The sequence below is a fragment of the Dermacentor andersoni genome, chromosome 6 (assembly GCF_023375885.2).
Source record: "Dermacentor andersoni chromosome 6, qqDerAnde1_hic_scaffold, whole genome shotgun sequence".
NCBI classification, from domain to species: Eukaryota; Metazoa; Arthropoda; class Arachnida; order Ixodida; family Ixodidae; genus Dermacentor; species Dermacentor andersoni.
The window spans coordinates 97,695,512-97,719,082 of NC_092819.1; the positions used below are offsets into that span (position 1 = coordinate 97,695,512).

A 23,571-nucleotide genomic window follows, 5' to 3' on the forward strand; every position below is an offset into this window, starting at 1 on the left:
TTGTTGAAGGAGATACAATGAATTAACTGTTCTGTTATGCTGCAAGGAGGCGAGCGTCACTGCTAAGGGAGAAACTCTCTCCCTCTGGCTCCAGTAGCTTTCCTAAGCAGTGTTCCTTCCCTGCATTTTCCCATACCGCAGCCGAGGGACGTACCGCAGCGTAGACGCCCCGCCTCCTTTCTTTCGCCACTATGCCTTCCATATTGGATGATTAGTCATGGTGAGGGAAGAAACACGCACTGTGAAAAGGCATTTTGGCGTGTGATTATGACTATGGCTCGGAGCGCGCTGCCTCGAGAATGAAGCAACGGGGCTTTGGCTTGAAAGTTCAGCTGGATCTTCCGCGCGCAGCGCCGTAATAGTTTGCACACACAATCATTAGTGCTCCATGCTTAGGCTACGCTTGTTTGACAAATATGCCCGAACCTGGTGAGGGGTCCCTTTAGAGAAATAACATCAACGCCATTCCAGTCCTGCTGTATATCGAGTTTTATTTAATCTTGTAATCAGATTTCACGTCGTCGTGGGGTGTTGGTTCATTAAAATGAATATCCTTCGGAGAGACTTGCTTAAATCAACCAATTTCACATGACCAGGCGCTAGAAGAAGGAAGAAGAAATAAAAATAAGACGAATTTTTATAAGATATTAGGTGAAGATTATGCACTTCCATGCTTTTTTGGCATAAATTATTGATACGGGACAACTCCTGTGTGTGCTAATGATAATCTTACAGTCAAATAGAGCGTGATCTCAATTCATCGTGTACTAGAGATGTGGTTCTTATTCCTCAGTGTCTTTGTCCCTATTTAAAGCTAAGATATAACAATACGTACGAACACTAAGGCTTTGAACATGGCAGTGGAAGTACAATTTCCTTCTTTTGGATGTTTTATATAAAGCATGCCATGTGCAATATTTTTTTCAGATTTGTGCGGGCAGTATTTTGCCGTCGTACTTGTTATTGCTACATCGCGAATGACCTCGCAGTGCATCACTCTATAAACTATCACCTGGTGCATACAACCAAACGCAACAATAAGGTGGCACATCAAATAAAACATACGAGGGCACTCAAAAACCCTACAGAAACTAGCCAAACCTCTTTTCTTGCGCATTAGTGCTCTACATGTCCTCTTGCGTATTTAACTTTAGCACGTACTGCGCTAAAATGAAATGCCTATATTGAGTTTTGACCTACAATGGCTGGACTGTAAAATGCTATCGTTCCTTTCTCTGCCATGTGAGCGCGAAGTGAAATACACTTCTAATTCCTGCAGGCACACAAATGATTCATGAGCAATAATCACGTGTCATTGGTCAAATGCCAAATAATATTTCATGGTAATATCCTTTGGAAAGTACATTACCCGCATTCATGTCAGGCTTCCAGTAATGGCCATGACTGTAGTTTACTGGCTGCTGGTGCTTGAGGAACGACTGGAGCTACTCCTGTAGGTTAAAAAAAGAATACAGTGGACTCGTTATCGAGAATAGCAGACACCAAATGTTGTATATAGAAGTAGTATTATTTGACAGTAATCCATGCCTTTATCATATTTCTTTGTCTGAGGAAAAACAGGCAAGCGAATGACAAAACCCAAGCGGAGACTGGTGTAAACAGCCTACGTATTTCAGTCAACCGAAGATTCCTTGCCTGACAATATTTCAGTGATGTCTACCTAAAAACGCGCAATGCACCGAGTCATTATTGCCAAGTATATCGCCTTTGTTTGGGGAATGCTCATTTCTTTGCACATATTGCATGCTTCACTGATATAAAACAACATTACCTTGGTTCTGTCCAGGTATGTGGCATTCGCATACTTTTAAACCCTGGTTAAAGTTAGCTGGGACACCCTGTATATATATCCTTTGCCCTTACGCCAACTGGCTATTTATGTACGCGAAAACGTACTAAGATTGTGGACTGTTTAAGCCCAATTCTGGTACACAGAAAAGCTAATGGTGGCCTTCTGGGGCTGAGGTAAGTGCAGCAATACTGTTCGCCGCTGCAGAATTTCGACCGTCGATTAAGTGGCGAATACAGACCGGTGCTGCTCGAAATAGCACTATGCAGTCAGTTGTATTGAGTGAAAAAATGTCCAAATCGTCATTTAGAGCTTTGTGGCATCGTCCAGTAGCTCTCAGATTTATGATCAGCTCGCAGTAGGCGCACGACCCAAAAGTCAGCCGATAGAACTAAGCGTATTCCTCATTGAACACAGGAATAAAGCACAGGGTGACAAGTGGTATTCTCTTGTACTTCCCCACCAGTTGTGAAGGGGGGCAAACACTTTTGAGATTTGCTGACACATACACTAATTAATAATCCCACGTGTGGCTGCGCATCACCGTAATTCTAAGAACAACGTTACTGCAGTATTCAACGCTTCTTCAGGGGTAGAAAACAGGTCATAAATATTAGTATTAGGTTACAAATAACGGTAACGTATTTATTATTTTTTACACCCAGAGGGCTAGGATCATAAAGAGGGAAGAGGATGCAACAGAACAATAAAAATAGAAAAGTGGAGTGAGTGGTACTGATAAAGTAGCTGCTACATGTGAAATGTTAGCAAATAAGTTGTGTTTTGGAGAAAGCTATTATCGTTAATATATATTCAGCCTAATACAAATAGCAACTGATTAACGAAAAATGTCAGATATATAAAATAGATGTCAGCTTTGCAATGTTACCTAGCACTTTCACGAAAGTTGGGTCATCGATAATAGAAACAATTTATGTGGAAAGGTGGTTGAATTCTTGAGATGTGCGACGAATAAAAAAAAAAACTGAAAATGTTTTGGCATGTTAAGATTCCCTTCCTATCTTGTGACGATGGTGTATGTGGTGGTACTAGGTCGCGCAGTTAATTCCTCACGTAGCACAGGGTGATGGTACAACCATGGATAAAATTTTAATGGGATATTTTGCGGCGACATGCTAACGATGGCAAATTGAGATTAGCATTCATAGCTGCTATTCTCGCATTTCTAATATAGTAAGAAAAAAATCAAGTCAGCGGCATCAGCTTAAAAACGTTCTAGACAATTAATAAGGTTATCTTGACTGGAGTTCCGCACTGGTGACGCATATTCCAGCTTAGGGCGTAACTCGAAGGAGCAGAAATAAAATTACGAAGCAAGTAACTAAGCGTACTACTAGCGCTAATAATCGGCTATTAAGTGTAGATAGTCAAAGTTAAAAACTCGTGATAGGAGCACCGAGATATTAATTAGCTTTGCGCATCCTAATGTAATGTTATTTAACCGTTCAGTATTTAAACAAGTAGTGGTACGAGATGTACTCAGTACTTATCATTTCTTCGTCTTTAATTCTATTAGCCACACTTAGCACCAGTTGGAAATAGAAGTGCGATCGGTCTGTAGGTAGCTTAAGTTCTAATTGTGGTTTATTTTTCGGAATGTTGTGCAGTCATCAGTGAACAGGTGAACGTTAGGATATATTGCTGAAGTAAGGTCTTAATGCATGTGAAAAATAAGAGGGGACATGGCACAGATTCCTACGGTATACCTTAATGCATCTGAGTGGGAAATTATGATCGTTAGCAGTAAGAAATTGTGAGCGATTGCTCAAAGAAGACCCGGTATATTTTCAGACGTTAGACTCAATAATAAGTCGATCTGGTTTATATATTTCAAGCTTGTGGTACACCTTGCTTTAAGTGCTTTAAAGTAAAGTTCAAGGAAACAGTCAGCAATAGACCTTATATCTAGAAGGCGATGCAGGTTACTCGTAAGTGATCCAAGTTGCGTATCATACGAATATTTATGCGAGAACCTCTGCGCTGACGTGAAGTGAGTTGCATTGGAATAAACTGACAATGTTACTAGATATATGTTCTAGCATTTTGCAACAGCTGCGCGTGAGAAATGTGCCTAAAATGAGTAGATTTATTGCCGGATTTTTTTCAATGAAATAATCTTTCCCATTCTTATTCCGTGGGTTGGATAGACGTGTCCATGGACTGTTGAACATTTTTGGTAAAAATTGGTTCTAAGACGGGCTTACGTAGGTTGATGCCTTCCCGAGAAAAAAATGTGCATGAGCCAATTGGGGTGTCAGGTGTCGTATTATAGCGTGTATAATATGAAGTTTTGCGCTGAGATAATGCGCATATTGACCCTGCAAGCTGTAATAATATCAATACTTCCTTCAGACAGCGAAAACCTTGTCCCAGTTGCTTAATGTTTATAGCATTACGCGTTGGAGCACGAGGTCCCGGCTTCAATGTAGGAAGCGGTGGTCGCATCTATAGATGGACCGAATGCAAAAAATATCGTGCAGCGTGCATTGTATGCACGTTAACGAAGCCCAGGTAGTCCAGATTTGTCCCGAGCTCTCCACTGTAACGTGCCTGATAATCAGGTCATGGTTCTGGCACGGAAAACCCCCTAAACCTTATTTACTTATAGAAATGACAAATTAGCGGAATCGTCTAAGCCTGCTGAGTTTTGCCGTCTTTTATGGTAAAGAGCACCGCTTGCCTATCAAAATAGGAAAATTACTAACTTTATAGATGATGTGCAAATTTCCATCTCCCGTCTTACCCATGTTTTCCATAAGTTTATAGATGTTACAGTGTTTGTAGTATACAATGCATGCAGCAATATCTCTCGCAGAGCACTGAATGCAGGTTGGTAACCGAGAAAGGTCTCGGTTAGCAGAGAAAAGCTGTTCAACCGAGAGCAGCTTGCTTAAGTATCATTATTATGCTCAATTTTGATTTGGACTGGTAGGCAACTATAATGAGGTTGAAGGGGAAGTTTCTTACCCGGAAGATCCTGAAGCACTGCGTGCGCTTCTTGCACTGCGTGTAAGGGATACTTGGGAGCCGCTGTTCAATGCAGAGGCACTGCTGACGCCGCCAGCGCCAACAGGGTAGACGCCAAAAGGGAACCCAGGGGCACCATAACCATAGCTATGTGGGCCGTAATAGCCATAGCCACCACCAACGGCTCCAGGGAAGCCATAAGGAGAACCGTAGTAATCTACGCCGTATAAATCTTCTCCGTAGCCACCGAAACCATAAGGTACGTTATAGCCTCCGGAAAAACCTCCGCTTGGATAACCACCAAAGGCTACTGGTCCATACGCTCCTCCGACGCCTGCTCCATAAGGTCTGGATACGCCAGGGTGGAAGGCTCCGAATGCGCCGGCGGCACTTGGACCTGCTCCGACTCCAGGAGCACCTGCTCCGGGACTTGGACGGAAGTTAACACCGAAGCCACTTGGAGTCGTCGGCCCAGCTCCAGAGGGTCCTCCAAAGCCAGCGCCTAAAGGTCCGCTGGTGCCGAACGAAAGGCTGCCGCCAGTACCGAACCCAGCGGTGGAACCGCTACCGGGCCCACTGCCGGCACTGTTTCCAGTGCCGAAACCAGGACGGCTTCCCAGACTAGTTCCGCTGAAGCCGCTTCCGAAAGCGCCACCAAGACCGCCGGTTGTTAAGCCAACGCCACCACTGCTCACTCCTGGTCGGGCGCCGCTGCCGCCAAAGCCACCGCCGAGGTTTCCTAGGGACGCGCTGCCGCCTAGAGATCCGGCACCTCCGTTAACATCTACCTTTGTTGCTGCGGGGCGAGGACCAGCATACGCCAGCGACGCTGAAATTGATTTGAAAAAAAAAAGAAGGGGGCAGAGAGAGATAGAATTAGCGCAAAACAGCTAAGAGATCACACTCTTTCTTCAACGCAGGAGTAATAAACCATGGTAGACCACTAAATGTGACTCATAACAGCTACTTTTTGTGCTCGTTTACGATACCTTGTTTTTCGTGTAGTGAGACATAAGTACTAGGCTTTTCAGCGCAAAAGAATTAATTCTGGCGCTTTACTTGCTAAAACCACGATCTGATTATTCGGCACGCCGTAGTGGGAGACTTAGAAATAATTTAGACCACCTGGGGTTCTTTAACGTGCACCCAGTGCATGGTACACGGGCGTTTTTGCATTTCGCCCTAATGGAAATGTGGCCTCCGCGACCTGCTCCTGCGTTGCAGCGCAAAGACAAAGCCACTAAGCAACCATGACGGGTGCTCTTCACTATAGCTTTTAGCGTCAGTAGATTAAAGGTATCCTATCTTGGGCGCTAACTCATAAATGTTTAAGCGCAGAGTAATTTCTCTAGTTCTGTGTTATGATATTGCGAAGCCGTATGTTTAATAAGTACTATCTCCGAAGGTTCATGCGCAAAGGCATGCCATGGTTTTCTCGTAATTTCACCACTTGCGTGCATGAACTCAGAAATTATAGTAAATAATACATTAAAACTTACGAACTGAGAGATTTATATCAAATAAATATTTTTATTATTGTAATATTGCACTGCTGTTGTGATATTAGAACTGACATTTTAGAGACGGCACGAAAAATTTTTTTCTGAAGCAGCGCAGTACTGTATTTTTCGCCGCAATATGTATGTTTACAAGGAATCGCCCACTTGGAGAAGGCGACGAGGAAGCGTCACTCGGATTCCAAATGCGAAACTATAGGCATACACTGCTGCAGGATTTTAAAAATTTGCTCAAGTTCCCACAAACATCGTTTCAGAACATTTCAGTTATATTGCTCTGAGCATATTTCTGAATTGCAGAGGAGAGCAAGTACGGTTTAGAAATAGCATCAGAATATGATAAAGATACACTCAATACAGACAAACCAGGAACCGAGATTGATAACAAACGCTATATGAGTAGCATGGCAAGTAATTAAACCCACTCATTAAGCGATGTGCAGATTGAAGTTCGAATACAGACAGCAAATTAAAGAAATGAATCCGCCGTGGTGGCGCAATGGCTTTCACGTTTTCTTGCTGAACATGAGGTCGGGAGGCCACATTTTAATGGGGACGCAATGCAATACCGATCATGTACTTGGAGTTAGGTGCACCTACAAGAACCCTGGGAGGTCAGAATCAATCTGGAGCCCTCCACCACGGCGTCCGTCGTATCCCCAATGTTGTTTGTAAGCCCAATATAAACTCGCATTAAACACTATGAATGAGTTACCAATAAATAAAAGCGCCTATAAAGTTGATGCTCGAAGAAGTTGCCATAAATGGTTTCACTGACAAAGTATTGTTATAACTATTGTAATGCAGAAAAAACTAGTTGAAGAAAAATTCCCTTTGATTTCCTTTAAACTGTGACGCGCGGAAAGCTATATCGTTGGTTTGCTTTCCTTCTGCTGATAGCCAGACACCATTCTGCATGTGCCCTGTAATGCCCCTCTGCCAATAAGGGTAGCTGGCCCGAACGCAAGCGATTTCAAAAAGATTTTAAAATAAATAACTGAAATTGTCAACAAATATACCTCTTAAGCTATCAAAGTAGCAGCCACATCACTGCCAGTGAGAGCTTCGAAAAAAAAAAGGAGGCTTGTAATATTGCTAGCAGCCGCTTATAAGTTCTGTTGGTTTTCGATTTGTATTTCCTTGCGCTCACTTTGTGCTCGAGTGACGCGTGCTGTTAGACCAGCTCATACTTCAGAGTTTCTTGCCCTCTTCTTTCTAGCTGCAGTCTTGTGCTTTTCGTTTCTCTTCATTGTACAGAAAGTGCATGTCCGGACACCTCGTTAAAATAGAGTCGATTGGTTTCTTGTATTTTTGTAAACATTTGCTTGTTTGCAGCAAGTGTGGCGTTGGATGTTGCCGCCATTACTTTATGATGCAAAGACCTTGTAACTAGTGCGCGAGTTATATATGAGGGGCATGGTGCAGCGTCTTCGGCACCGTTAAGGAAGTGGTCTTCTGCACCAGCACTTCAAAACCTTCAATGAACTATTTTTCACTATCTAATAGCGTGCTCGGCCAGCACTCAGGAAACTGATGGCGGACTCTTGCGGTTTTCAATTTTGTTTTTAACCTATGGCTGACATCGTTTATATGAAATGATGCCCGCCAGTTTCATCTGAGCAATAGCCCACGCAAGCTTTAGTTCTTAAATTCTGTGTTGACAAGGCTGGTGCCCTGTGTTCCGAAGCAAATATGAGCAAATTAATTTATATTTTTGTAGTTTCCCTCGAAACCTCCTGTATGATGTCTGCAACCGCTATATATTTTTCACTTGGCGAGCACAAATCCTTGATTCTGGAGACAATATGCCTTTATCGGCGAGTTATCCCTACTTTTTTTGTCGGGTATAAGTGTTTCTAGCCACTTTCCTATTGTCGTCCCGGAGGTAGTGCGGTATAAAACAGGTAGAACAGTGCAAAGTCGTTCCCGTGGTTATTTGCAGTGTAACAAATGTAGGCCGGTCGCGAATATAGTACAGTAAAAAAATTTCAGCCTTCCGAGGCTACTCCTACTGCCATCATGCAATGGGTGACCTGACAAAGCGCCGGGCCCAATGACTCTGCCCCACTCTCGCCGCTAACTCGCTCAGGAAGACATTGACCTTCGTTGAATTCAGCTGTGAATCGTCTTTGAACATTTTCTAAACTGCATTTAGCAACCATCGATGGTAAGTTGATCATCGGGCATGGTATAGCCACCGCAACGAGCAGATAGCAAGGACGAATTGTTAGCAACATGTGTTTCCACATCGGTGAGCCACATCGCACATTTTATTGGTTAGATTCAATTTCATGTTTAACAAATGGTTTAATGATAAAAATGGCCTTAAATTGCCACAATATGTAAATATCTTGCAAGACTACTCATTCAAACTCGTAGAATGGTGTCAGTCGTGGCAGATGACATGACAGATAAACAAAAATAATGCTATCTTCATCTATTTATTAAAACCTCTTAAAATGCGCCACAATCTTTCTTAAAACGCACCACAAACAAAGTTGTGAAAGTTGTGAAGAAGCTTGCCTTTGTTAGGCGTCGTTTATTCTTTGCCAATGCGAACTCAAGCCATCGCGCCTACACAACATTGATAAGAATAGAACTGGAATACGAATCTATCATCTGTCATCCGTATACAGTTAACCTAATCAACTGAAATCTAGTACGTACAGAATAAAGCAGCTAGATTCACTTTACCATCGGGCTGTATTTATTAGAGCTAGATGGTGGGAAGAAATCCCGATGGCTTTCGGAGCCTAAAACGCAGAGAAAGATTGCCTACATGTCCGCATTTTATCATCTTTAATAAAGTGATTAAAGATTCGCATTTGCTTGTAGTAGTTGGGCACATTACGTTTCTTCTCGCGCAAGTCACGTTCTTAGAATTTCTCCTATATATGCTCGTAAAAACAAATATAGGAACTCGCCTTTGATCTTAACCTTCAAACAGGGGAATAATTGGCCTCCCTACATACGCGATGTACATAATCCGACCTGTCTTAAATGTTCGTTTATTGATTTGTTTGCTTATCCTTTTTCGCGGATGCTACTAATGTTTACCTCATCGGCTTTATATGAGGGATAAGTTATTCCGACTTCTCACATCACAATTTTTGATGTACCTGCTATCACTAATTTATACTAATTTATTTTCTGAAGTAGTCTGTGGCAGTATGCAGTTGTGCATTATCTTGTTATGAGTTCTGCACGACTTTTTGCCTAATAACGTTTTTCCCCTGCTGTTGGCAGTATTGGGATGAAGTTTGTATCGCCTCTTGCGAGATAGTAGTAGTGCACCTTATCACCAACCAGTGTGCACTCAAGTTTGGTGGTCAGCTTTTACTGCCTTTGTGGAACATCATTTCTCTCTGATAATCCCCCGCATTCTTTCTACGTAATGTCCCAACAGGCCTTTAGGCAATATGAAAAAGAAAAGAAAAAGAAATAACCATCCATGCAAAATTGCACTGCTCCCTGAAAATCTCATCAGGGTATGGTGCTTCCAGCTGTGAAGTACCTTTCAATAGGGGATGAAAGCTGCTGAAGAGAAATCAGTCAACCACAGCTGGTCTTCAGCAAACACGAAACTTTGGCCTCGGAAGGACAATCACTCATACCTCTGCGCACTCTGCTCCTCGCACGCAGAACGTAAAGAACAAAGAAATTGTTAAGACGTCAGGCAAAACTCATTTCTGCACGGTGATGAAGTTGTCATTCGCGGTGCACCACTGATTATTTACATGAAATAGCACTTACGTTCAAATTCAACATGTTATGAGGTTTCGTAACAAGATCGTGCATTTTTGGGAGAGGTAGCAAACATATTGTCTGTGATATGACCAACGAATTCGCTGTGTGTTTATACAGTGATTTGCCTTGTTTATTTATATCTACGATGTGTCCACTCCAGAGTACTCTAAAGTGATGTATCTGTAATGGGCAACTATTTGAATTACACAACTAATTTGCTTAACTGCAAGGAGATTGCCTTCCTGTATTCGAACGACGTTGCCTGTTACACTATTTGAATTTGTGTTAACTGAACATTTGTTGCACTGTGGACATCACCACTTGCACCTTCCTACCGCCAGTATACTTGCCATGTTGTTGGATTTGCAAGCATTGTTACTGACCTACTGAGAATTGTTACTTTTTCTGTTAACACAACAAGCCCCAAATTGAGTGCTTTGTAGTTATTTTATAAATCAAACGAAAGGTACATCATTGCGAGCAGTAAAACAGCGCTAGTCAGCGCTGGTGTCTGTGTCTCTCTCCTCATCCTGTTGTTTAGCGCTGTTTTGCTGCTCGTAATCATGAACTAACCAGTCCAAATCCGTACTCTTATGCAGTATACCATTGCGCTCACTGAATGTTATAATAGTAAAGGATTGAATGGCAAATCAGTTTTTCGAAATTTCACAAGGTGTAGGAACCGGCACGAAAAAGAAAATTGGATATAATTGGAGATCAAGAAGAGGCGTGAGACTGACTGTTCTTAAGCAATGAGAAAAATCAGCACATTGACCCTAATTAGAGTTTAAATTGTTTATGATACGCACTTAATAGACATACCAGTTGTAAGCGTATCTACGATACTATTGTTTACAACACTTGCTGACGCCTGACGTTACATTTTGAGAATCCTGACTGGATTTTCAGGATGGTACTTTATTGAATTCTTCGTTATGCGCAGTGCATACAATGTGCGCTAATAATCGTGCCTGCGTAGTATTGCACCGCCACGCGCCGCTAAAAAAGCCGAAATTTCAAACGACACGCCCTGCGCGCTTGTCCTCGCGGGCGCAGCTTTCCCAGCCGGAAAGTCGACGTCAATCGCGCAAATGCGCCAACGTAGTTAGCCGTGCTGTGGCGTCACTCACAGTGACACGTGACTTTGAGAATTGTTCAAGGCAACAGCAGTTACTTGTTTCATCTGGTGCTTCAATGCATGAATTAATGTTTAGAGAAATAATAAAACATACAAACCGAATGTCTGTCTACTTTTTGTTTTACTTCCTACTGTAGCAAGAGAGATGTACAGGCGCGGCCACTGCTAGTCGGAACACAGAGCCCATGAAATCGCTCTGCAGAGTGGCCCGCCACCGGCACCTCATGAAGTCTTGCGACACAGGCTCAATCACAGCGATTGGCAAAAAGCCCGAGTATTCGCCTGCTATGGTGATTCGTCTGCTAAAACTTCACGAGTCGCCGGTGCTGACGCTCCGCGAAGCGCTGCAACGGACTCTGGTGTTCCCGCTAGCTGTGGCTGCGCCTGTACTTCCGTTTCGTCTGCTTGCTCCCATGTCGTGCAGTCACTCACGCAGAGAAAGAAACTATGCCATTTTCTACCGCGTTCCAGCGCGCGAAAATGTTCCGTGAACCGCTTGTGTCTACCTCAGTGTTCGTGTAGCACTGACTTATACCGCTAGTGAGGTGTTTCCATGCATAGCGCGTGAAATCGTGCGCTGCGCGATTCGAGGCAAACGCAATAACTTGCGCGCGAGACCGTCCCCGGATGAGCGCCGCGTACCAAAAACGCGAGAAAAGGAAAGAAGGCAGGGCCTGTGGCGTATGCATCGCGCTATCCTCCAGCTCCGGTGTGGAAGAACGCAGGGAAGGAATTTCGCTTCCGGAGCGTAGACGGGGGCAGGTGGAGACAGTCTGCTTTGGCGGTGATGCTCGTCTCCTGAAATCATGGGTTCGCGGCAATTGAAATATTTCTGTTTCGGCTAATAATGATCCAATTTGAAAAATTACTGCGGTAGAACGCTCCCAAAGGGCACGTAGCAACTTCCAGCGTATAACCAAAATTTCCTATGTGTTCTGCTGAGGGGCCGTTTAGGACTTCATGGTGGCTGCACATCAATGCCGCTGTCTTTGCAGAAATTTCCACTACACAAATTATAGACTGCTGATGACCTTACGGGAATAATTGCATAGCAACCTACAGGTAATTACTGCCGAAGGCGCGATATAACAATGCAGGTCACTTGCAGAATCAATGAAACAGGTTGGTTTTAGGAAAAAGGGAATATATATATATATATATATATATATATATATATATATATGCAACAGATGCTAGCATGGAGCACCTAGAAATTAATTCTTTCTTTTCTACATTCCGCATGATCAGGTACAAAGAATACGTTCCTCAGAAGTTGCGGCAGCTCAAAACTTCAGTTATTTGCACAGGCATGTCGAAGAAAAATCACATACTATTGTAACTTGCATTAATAAAACGCGCCCTCCTCACAGGGCGGCTGAAGGGGATTAGTGGTTCTCTCCAAAGCGCATGCCACGAAGTCGTGCGAACTCACCGGCAGAGAGAAGCGCGACGGTAATGAAGGCCTTCATGGATGCGATCTTCTGCTCAGTGTCTGTTCACCCACGATGTGCAGAAGTAGGATTTGTGGGTGCTACGGCAGCGCTTATATACCGAGCATTGACGCAAAAGTTTCAACGAGCCATACACAGGATTTTCTTGTGTTTTCATACTTGCCTTAAAACTTAGTAAAAAAAAAAGAGGCACGTAGTGCCATTTCTATACAACTAACGACTATTTCTTCGCATCTGAAATCGGGCAGCAATAAAATGAAAAGGCCTGCTAGTGGTGACGCATCGAAATTGTGTTACACTCTCTGATACCATTTCGTCAGTTGGCTACTAGAAGAAAGTATAAGAAAGTATATATTGTACATTAAATTCGCGGAACATTTCTCTGTCCTTTGTCACGCAAGGGCATTCACTTGCAACAGCTAAGCTAGGGCATAATTGTCGCTTTCCGAACTGAAAAGATATATTCTGGCTGCACAAAAATGCTTTTTTTTTTCAAGATTTGCTTGCATTGTTTAATATTTTCGACAGCCGACCAGACTACGTAATGTATGCTTTCTGCAATAGGTGGTTTCGGTTTTCTTTTTACGCACACTCACTTGATGACAGCTTTTCTGCGTGTGTCCAGCTGTATCGGTGGACGATGACTTTCTCAATGTTCTTCTTATGACGCAGTCTCGCAACATGACGCGGGTCCTACGCCATGCAGTTTCTTACGTATGCTCATAGAGTTTGCTGCCCATCATTCATAAAAATAGAAGAAAACTGCTACGAAAGAAAAATGGGCGAGGTTAAGCACTATTCCTGTGCGCTGTAATTATCCGCGTTGCTAAGCGCGCTATGATGTTCGCGCGCCGAGAGATAGCGTTGGCTGCACCGATTGCTGAGTCACTGCGCAATGTCACAATGATGAAAGCATTTCTAAAAGAGCTCTAGTCCGTACGTTTTTATCCGATGCTGTAATACCCTGTACGATATGAAAAGCATTAAAACTACATAAAATTAAGCCATGTATAATGATTTTATGAAACCACACATAACCCTCCAGCACCCGCCGCGGTTGCTCAGTGGCTATGGTGTTAGGCTGCTGAACACGAGGTCGCGGGATCGAATCCCGGCCACGGCGGCCGCATTTCGATGGGGGCGAAATGCGAAAACACCCGTGTGCTTAGATTTAGGTGCACGTTAAAGATCCCCAGGTGGTCGAAATTTCCGGAGTCCTCCACTACGGCGTGCCTCATAATCAGAAAGTGGTTTTGGCACGTAAAACCCCATAATACAATAACCCTCCAGCAGGGTTGGCTAGATGAAATCGCGCATACCGTGCGCTTTTTTTTTTTACTTAGAACAACTTTGTTCATTAAATTGCATGGAGCATACTTTAACGAAAGTATGGGTTTACTTACAAATTGAAAACACGTGCAAAAGGCAGCCGCAGGGAAAGTCAAGTCTTCCGCTGAGTTAACGCGCCTCCACTTCTAGCTTGAATGGAATCGAATTATGGAGTTTTACGTGCCAAAACCACGATTTGATTATGAGGCAAGCCGTAGCGAGGGACTCTGGTTTATTTTGACAACCAGGGGATTTTTAACGTGCCCCCAATGCACGGGACACGGGAGTTATTTGCATTTCGCCCCCATCGAAATGTGGCCGCCTCGGCCGGTATTTGATCCGGCGCCCTCGCCCTTAGCAGCGCAACACCACAACCGTTACGCTGCCGCGGCGGGCATACTTCTGCCTCTGCTTTGCCGCATATTGCTGCCATCTTTTCCCAGGGGGCAGCCGGACTTCTCCGAGGGAGCTGAAGGGGGCCTAGGATGGCACCCCTTGTGGCGGGCCACATGACCGACCCGTTTACATGCCGTTACTTTGGCGACAACGTAGTTCACATCACCTAAAGGGACCCTGAAACACTTTTATTACCTTCGATCCTGATAGTATTCCCAGATCTCCCACTCCCTTCTTCAATATCTTCAATTGTGAAGCCTATGGGGGAGCGAGGTTCTGCGCAGGAAGTTCCGCCTAGTGAATGTCGACGTGGCCCGCAGTTCTAATTTGACTTTTGAATGTTCACGTAGACGCCGCTGCTTCACATTTTGGAGCCTACGACGCCCCAAACTCGGGGGCCATCCCCGCGCGAGCTGTTGTGCTTGTCTCGTTTCGCGCATCACACGATTTTGCACGCTGTGCACAAGAACACCTGAGTAGCGGTATAAGTCAGTGCTATACGAATGCTGAGGCAGACACGAGTGGTTCATAAATGGCTCGTAGAACATAATCGCGCGCTAGAACATGATAGAAAATTGCATACTTTCGCTGTCTGCGCGCGCGGCGGCACGACGTGGGAACACGCAGGCGAAACGGAAGTGCGTCTTTTCTGCTGCGGTGGGAAGTAAACCAAGAACGCGCAGACATTCGGTTGGCGCGTTCGACAGATTACACAAGCAACAGATTACAGAAATAACAGATGATGCCTTGAATAATTCTCGAAGTCGCGCGTTACTACCGGTGACGTCACATCAGTGTGATAAACGTAGGCGCACTTGTGCGATATACGTCGACTCTGCGGCTGAGAGCGCGGCCCACCAGAAAAGGGCAAACTGCGTTCGCTTTGAAATTTCAGCTCTTTCCGCGGCGCCTAGAGAGAGAGAAAGAGAAGAATACAGGAAGGGCAGGGATGTTAACCAGTCAATAGTCTGGTTGGCTACCCTACGCTGGGGGATGGGAGAAGGGGAAGAGAAGGAAGGGAGAGAGAAGGTGTAGATACGTGTACGGACAGGACTTGAGTTAAAGCCGCTCGCGCAAACCAGAAGTTCTGAGAAAACACAAGAATGCCTTCACTGCCTTCTGAGACGATGATCGGTCGGGACGGTGCTCTAGTATTGTCTGTTCACTTAGAGGACGATCATCTAATTTCCTCAATCTGTTGAACAAAGATTGTCTTTGTACTTGAAATTGAGGAGAATGACACAATAAGTGGCCAATGTTCTCGCATCCGCAAACATCACATGCAGGACTATCAGCCATTCCAATTAGTGCTGAGTAGGCATTCGTGAAGGCAACTCCAAGCCATAACCGACACAGAAGGAACGCTTCACGTCGGTGCAGACCGGCTGGAGGTCTGAGTTGAAGTGACGGGTTGAGTCTGTGCAGTCTTGCGCGCCTTGTATGTACGGTATTCCACTCTGCTAAGGAGATCGTGCGTGCTAGAATGCCAAGTTTTCTCGCGGCGTCGGTCCTTGAGAGGGGAATGGGGACGCAGCGGTCTTCTTGGTTTGACGTCCGAGCTGCCTTATCGGCAGCTGGGACGCGGCAAGCTGGGTGAGTAATGTAATCCTTAGCAGCACGATCGTTAGCGCACACTGCATGCACGGCGCTTGTAAGCTAAATATAGCCAGACCTGGTGAACGGCCCTTTAAAGCTACATTTTTAACACATTCACTGAATTTCATGGGTAGAAGTTACCGGCGTTCTTGGGAAGCTCATCTTGGCAGCACATTAGCCTCACTAAAGGCGCCACCTGCATTTGCGCTATCTACCCCTACAGCAATTTTAAACCGATAAGAATCTGAACGAAAACCGTATTTTATCAGCTTATGGTTAATAGAGCCGTGGTTGGCGAAATAAAGTGTTCATAACTTCGTGTAGCTAATCGCAATAACTAAGAGAAAATAAGGCTGGATTTGATATATACAGCAGCGAAAAAAAGCACCTCAAGTCTCTTTCAGGGCATCTTACAGCGCCAACGAACCAACAGGGACAAAGAAGAACGAGGTAACACGAGCGCTGACTGACGACTATAAGTTTGTAACATACATACATACATACATACATACATACATACATACATACATACATACATACATACATACATACATACATACATACATACATACATACATACATACATACATACATACCCAGCGTGGTTGCTCAGCGGCTATGGTGTTGTGGTGTTGGGCTGCTGAGCACGGAGGTCGCGGAATCGAATCCCGGCCATGGCGGCCGCATTTCGATGGGGGTGAAATGCGAAAACACCCGTGTACTTAGATTTAGGTGAACGTTAAAGATCCCCAGGCGGTCGAAATTTCCGGAGTCCTCCGCCACGGCGTGCCTCATAATCAGAAAGTGGTTTTGGCACGTAAAACCCCATAATTTAATTTTTTAATACATACATGCATACACACATACATACATACATACATACATACATACATACATACATACATACATACATACATACATACATACATACATACATACATACATACATACATACATACATACATACAACACGCTTATTTATCGTCAGAAATAAACTTGCAGACGTGATTCAACGCTCACGTTACGTCTTTCTCTTCGTCCCTGTTGCTTCGTTCACGCTGTAAGTAAAGATGCAGTTATACCGACTCGCACAGTTAGCTATTGTACTCCTTCCAAGGCAAACACGAAACTCAATTACGGTACGAAATTATGAAGTAAAAATATTCGGTACTTAAACGTAGCCTGGATGGATATTTCAATTTTGGTCTCCTATGCACTTATGCATGCTTTCGGTACAAATGAATGCACCAATGATTCGTAAGTCTCAGTAGACATTGCATATTGCTAGCGTAGATCTTGTGCGGAATATTTCATGCTTTTCTGCGTTTTTATGGATCCTTCGCATTAGGAAATATTTTCCTCTGGGGTTTCTGAAACAAAGTAGGTTACCGCGGATCCGCCGATCTCCATTGAATTCTTTGCCCTCGATGAAATCATCGCTGGTGGCATGTAAGATTCTCAGACACGTCGCTGAAGCAAAAAAAAAAAAGAAAAGAAATCTTTAACCACCAGATGCTCCCGTATTTAGGATGCGTATATAGCTTCATGAATTATTTGTAAAACCGAGTTAACCTGTCCTATAGCTGATTTCAGTCATTTATGCTGGCGCATGTCGCCTGAAATCACACTAATCCAAGGCAATGGCAAGTGCGTGTCGTATGCAGCAACGCGGCTCAAAAGATACCGATTTCTAGTCAATGTAACGGTGGCGCCATCTGTCACTGCACGCTATCTTTCCACATTTTGTCGTAGCGCTGAGATTGCGAGCTGTCTGTGCATGACCATTGGATAGGCCATCATCCGTAGTCTCTCTTCTTGTTTAGCTTTAACCTGCAGCGGCATTTCTTCCTGTATTCAGCTATGCGAGAGTATTACGTATTTTTTTGCGTTCTTCGTTTGACCTAGTCCCGCTAATCATTGCAGGTCCGGCGCGATGTAGTGAGTGGCGTGCTCTTAGTGCATTGCTGTCCACCATACTTGAACGGTGATGAGAACTACACGAATAAAAATGCGAAGGCCAATCGCTGTTCTTCTGCAGCGCAATCACTGACGTTGCTTAGCTTCCTATGGTGTTCGCGAGGCCCCAACAATTTCTTGCTCTTCATTTTTTGTTGAGCCACACTGAGGCATCACAAAGATCAAACTGCGTCAAGAAGAGCCTTAGTTTGTATTCGTACATTTCGATTCAATGCCCTAACGCTCCATATGCAGGACTTTTGGACATTGCCCCTTCGGCTATGTGCCGAACTTCACCGCAGCGCAGCAGCGTGACTCAGCGGGCAGAATTTTCCAAAAGTAATATTTCAGAAGGCCACCCTAATCCTAACAGCTTTCAGTTAGCGACACTGGTAGGGTATATCCTTTTATTAACATATGTATTTACAGCATTTCGTTGGGTATAGCAACAGCTTGGTCAGGATTTAGACGCTCCTATAACGCAGCAAGTAATTCACATTTAAGTACCGCAAATATGCGTGTTATAGGAAGGGCGTACCCTCTTGGCGTTGCTAAGCGAAAGTTGTTGAAATTCTAGCGATCGTATGAAACATAATTTCTGCTAATGTCACCATTTGAGTTATTCTGGTATTTGCAGTGAAGTTCGACAGATATAGCCGCAGTGCCAATGTCCCGAATTGCTGGGTATGTGGCACGAGTTGATAAGAATAAAAACTTCAGCATTAAATAAGCTATGCGTAATGAAATCATCAAATCACACTTTGCACTTAACAAAAAGGGCTGGGTAGTTCAGATAGCGCATACCATATACCTTTACGATACGTGTCGAACGATTTTTTTTTTTCTAAAATCGCATGAAGTACATAGCAAATTTCGCCACGTTCAGGTGGATCCTACGAAGAGGTGGACGTTTTCTTACCGCGACAAATCGCGATGTCCAGGAAGGTTAGTAAAAAAGATTCACTAATCGTCGTTTGAATTATTCACTTTAGAGTACTTGTCTCTCATAGCGAAGTTGAAGCACCAGAGAAGTCACGTCTGCTAAGCTGAAGTTTTAAGCCTTATGGGAACTCACACCGTCATCCTCGACATGTAAGCTAGTGGAGCAGGTAGAAGAGGACGAGAAAAGCACGCATGCGGCTGCACGCTGCTCGCCAGTGCTCGGGCCTGCTGGGTACGACTTCGGCACCACGCGGCCGCCAGAAGCTATCGCGCCACTTTCGAGTAATTCGTCTTTAAGATCTGGTATAACATGCATACGAGTTACACTTAAATCATTCTGAACTGTCTGTCGCACGCTTTTAGGGAACACGGAGAGTAAACGCTGATGTGCATCGTAGTACACTTTAAAAGGAAGCTTTAGCCGAGCCCAACTCCGCTGCCGCTGATTACAATGCGTGTGAAATGCAGAAATGTTTTCCCGAGATAACCACTTGGCCGATTTTAATGAAATTTGTTTCATTCGATAGAGAAAAACCCAAATTCTAGGTACTTGCGGAAGCGGAATTTTTATTAAGGGTGTGGTGTTTCTAAAAGGAATTTTCAAAAATTGATAAGCTTTAGTAGAGTAGAAGCAAGAAGCATCAATTCGTACCTCTGCTTCAAAAAAAAAAAAAAAAAAAAAACAGAGCGTCGCAGTTTCGCCCGGAAGGCGAATCTCCGATTGCGATAGCAAATGATTAGAGAGCTATACGAAGTAAGGCTAGTAGCTTTATCGGCCATTAAACCTTGAAACATTCGCTTACTAACTGAATTAACAAGCATGGTGACAGCGCGCACAAGCAAACATGAACACGTCACACTCGATGAACGCGGACACTAGCTGTCAAAACGCTCGTGTGAGCAAGCGCAGCAGCAGCAGCTCGCGCAGTGACCTTCGTGCTGTCCATCGCTTCAACTCAAGAGCCACCAGAACACAGCGCGCACAAAAGTATGAACCGACTGCATACTCCTTTTAAGATACCGCGCGCGCGACCCTACGCCGCCGTGCACAGTTCGCACTCGTAGGCGGAGTCAAAGCCGCCTCCCCGACTCCATCCCGTGCAGCCTGCGCGCTTTGCTCCATGTATGGCGCGCGAGATTTAGCGGCGGTCGTCGGCTCCCCTTGCGCCCGGTCCCGAAATGCGAAGTGGCTGGCGGAGCGCAATGTCGCCCTCTTCCCTACCTCTCATCCCCCCCACGGCCATTAGCGTGTTTGCTCTCTGCTGTCTTTCTTCGCGCGCGCCAGATTGAGATGAGATCGTCGGCTTCCCTCGCGCGCTTTCACCAACACCGCCTAGATAGCACAAGGCCTGTTCACTCCGATCCATGACGTCATACTATTGACCCGAAATTCCCATTGCCAAAGCTGGCGTGACGAAAGCGGTGACGTCAAAATTACCGCGGCTTACTCAGGTGCATATTTATTAGATTCTATGGCAGTCGGGACAGTAGCATGACCTCATGGATGGGAGTGAACAGGCCTTGTGCTATCTAGGTGGTGTTGCTTTCACTCGCACATACCACATACGACGCGCGGCGACGGTGTTATCGCCCTTGCACTGCATACGGAATGTTACGGCGACGGCGATGGCAAAAATGCGGCTGGAGTGTCGATATAATTCCCATCGCAATAAAAAGATATGGTATTTCTGTAAATCCTGTCCGTTATAGCATTCAAAGCGGAGAAACAGTATGTAACAATTTTCATCTTACGTTAATTTGCGACATTGCGTACAATATTTTGCGAAAGGTCTCCTTGCATATTAATGGTGTAATTGAGAGTCATGTATACTACATCACTTTTGTCCGCTTTAGATGCACTATTAGTTGCAATTTACAGATCATAATATCGTTTTTTATTGCCGAATTAGAGTTGTAAACTTGATTGTTTCGTTTTCTAAAAAATTTGCCCTTGTCAAATGTTATTAAAGCACTGACATTCGAAATCCACAATTCGCTACAAACAGTCCATAGATTTTAACTTTTTCTTTTAAACGCAATAAGCCTCATCAAGTTTGGTGCAGTGGTTGCCGAAGAAAACGATTTCTCCTTTCTCATGTGTTTAGATAGGAGCTCCTGAGCTAAAGCTTCCTCTTAATGGCGGGTCTCTGGAGGCTAGTGCGAGTGTTACAATTTCTGCTACGCAAGCAGGACTTCATTCTGGACTTCTGGACTTAATTTCATAATTGTCAGATACATGAAAAGGAGAAACAGCTAGAAAGCTAATCGGAGAATTTATTAGAATAGCTACCTGGAGATATTCGCAATTTTCATGCATGTAATTTTAATCTTTTGCATAGGCGCTACTGAAAGCTGCAAAGAATGTTTCACAGGTGATTAGAAGGTTCTGTTAAAAACGCAATAGGTAGTATATGTTAACTACTATCGCAAGGTCAGTACAAATCTACCTATCTATTGCGAAGGCACATGATGTCGCTGAAAGGCTTGGCCTGACAGTGCCAATGTGGGAGCGGCCCGCCTTGGCTTAAGAAGTTGAGCCCCAGGATCTCATTACAATAAATGTTTTCACACACACAGATGAGACGTGTATCGACTCATTTCAGCGCTGGGCCTAGTGTTATTCGGCCACTTATATTACTCCCTAAAACCATAAAAGAGGTTGTTTATTTACGACATGTGTTTTCTGTTGCCTTAGCGAAATGCCGGAAGTTAGCATGTGGTTTGTCATATGCGCCCAGAAAGCAAATAGTAGTTTGTGATTTGTTGTCTCATTGTTACTTCTTCGCATATAAGGAGGGACGGTGTGAATGATTCCACAATGCTTACTTTATGTCTGCTACCAAAAGAAAGCCTTCACAATTGATTACTTTTCCCGAACTATAAAAATATACCCCCTTGACTATTTCGACAGTCGATGCCCTGCTTGCCTATTAATCCCCAGCCTGCCTTTTCTCGCCTTTTGTCTTGAAGTTGCCCATCGCTGCTTGTATACTGAGTTTTCACTTTTCTCATGTCCGATTGAATGTATTCATTCAACTAATCGTCTTTATTATAATGACTCGACGCTGGAGCGTAGGCTTGCACTAGTCACAGCTTATATAGCATGTTTTGCTTCATAAGGATGACCGCTCTCCTTTTTACTGCAGTGAAATTCGCCGTTGTTGCTCCCAGCTGTACCCTTAGAAACTGGAAATTCTATCGCGTATTCACTCTTACCTGAAAGGATTCTGAAGCAAAAGACAAAGCCATTAGTCAGCAGTGCCTATACTTTATCAGATCTCCCGGCATCACTAGCCCCAGCATTAATTGAGGGAATGCCGGATGGTATCTCAAAACATCTTACTAAACTAGATTCAGTCGACAGGGTTCACTTGCCCAACGTTGCCTAGTTCAGTTTTAATTGGTGACCTGTCCGGATGCAGACACCATTAGCACCCTCCAGAGCGTCGTACGTTAAACTTGCACTTGGATCAGGTGCTCCGCAGCCACTGGGAACTGAGGGCCAAGAGTCTGCTGTGACATAACAGGGTGGTATTGAACAAATACCGTGCCAGGTCGCCCAATTCTTTCCTGGTGGAAAGAATTGGGCGACATATATATATATATATATATATATATATATATATATATATATATATATATATATATATATATATATATATATATATATATATATATATATATATATATATTGATACGGTGAGGCGCAACGTCAAGCCGGAAAAGTTGAGTTGCTTGATCACTCCAGTGGTGTTGAACACACTAACAAGCGCAAACTGCTTGGCCGCATGAGGCAGCGCGTGCAATAACGAGGAAAGGAGAGCGTAAATTTTGAGACTGTGCTTCCTCCTTCGCTTTTTTGCAGATGTTGAGCCGTCTTTCTCCCTTTTACAGCCATAGCTGTGTGCTATAGGTATCGTCTAGTACTGGCCTTTCGCCAGTGTAGCGTAGGTGCTTTTGGTGTTAACGTTCATACCTCCTTCTCTTTATATTTTTTTCTCTCGACAGCTGCACTCGTGGTGTCACTTAGCACCTAGGTCCCCGATAACACCTCGCGGCCATAACTATATTTGGTCAGGGAAATTTTGTCGACAAGTAAAGATTGAAACCCCAAAAGAAACGTGTATATTAGTAAGAAGGCCACTGCACTGCCTTATTGTTCAAAGCCCACATACATTCTTTCAAAGCGCAAATAAGAAAAATGAAAGCCGACTTGTATTATCCATCTCCGGCACGCTAAAATTGTGCATACATTGTACGCGTCCTTTGTTAGAATGTCGCAGTATTCACCCGGAGATAACGTAAATGTAAACGTCGCTAGCTTGACCGACGATTTCGGCGTAAACGCCAATCTGGAAAACGAGAAAGCGTGTATTTATTATTTATTTATAGTCTTCTTGTCGAAGAACCGTCTGAAATAATTCTTGTGGCTGAGCGACATGTCATTCGATCCAAGTGCCAAGCATTTTATATTAGTGTCAGCATTTTTATTACGCTGAGCCCCGTTGAGTCACGTGTCAAAACATGTATTTAATTTGGAAAAAGCGAATGTGATATGACGTAGAGCGCAAAAGCGGAAATTCTGTGAACGCCACAGGCTTGAGAAAATTTCTGCGACAATGAATAAGGTGTTCGTCATGCCACTGCAAAATATATTCGCGAAACTTGCGTCAAGACGTAGCCGTTGACGGAAGACTCCGA

At 44.1% G+C, this 23,571-nt stretch overlaps 1 protein-coding gene across 1 annotated transcript; it reads right to left on the bottom strand.

Moving 5' to 3' along the window:
- Positions 1 to 471: 471 nt before the first annotated feature.
- LOC126523081 (uncharacterized) lies at positions 472 to 12,741 on the bottom strand. Its single transcript, XM_050171939.2, has 4 exons — positions 12,633 to 12,741; positions 4,799 to 5,627; positions 1,370 to 1,451; positions 472 to 599 (listed from the first exon to the last, which is right to left on the bottom strand). The coding sequence occupies exons 1-3, from the start codon at positions 12,667 to 12,669 to the stop codon at positions 1,412 to 1,414; spliced, it is 906 nt and encodes a 301-aa protein (XP_050027896.1). The 5' UTR covers positions 12,670 to 12,741; the 3' UTR covers positions 472 to 599; positions 1,370 to 1,411.
- Between the last annotated feature and the right edge of the window lie 10,830 nt (positions 12,742 to 23,571).

What these genes read in the sequence shown, in the direction of transcription:
- LOC126523081 (XM_050171939.2), bottom strand. Translation starts at nt 12,669, where the DNA reads ATGAAGGCCTTCATTACCGTCGCGCTTCTCTCTGCCG. An exon ending in CGTCGCGCTTCTCTCTGCCG is followed by an intron (nt 5,628 to 12,632) that starts GTGAGTTCGCAC and finishes AATCAATTTCAG; the next exon opens with CGTCGCTGGCGTATGCTGGT. An exon ending in AGTGCTTCAGGATCTTCCGG is followed by an intron (nt 1,452 to 4,798) that starts GTAAGAAACTTC and finishes TTTAACCTACAG; the next exon opens with GAGTAGCTCCAGTCGTTCCT.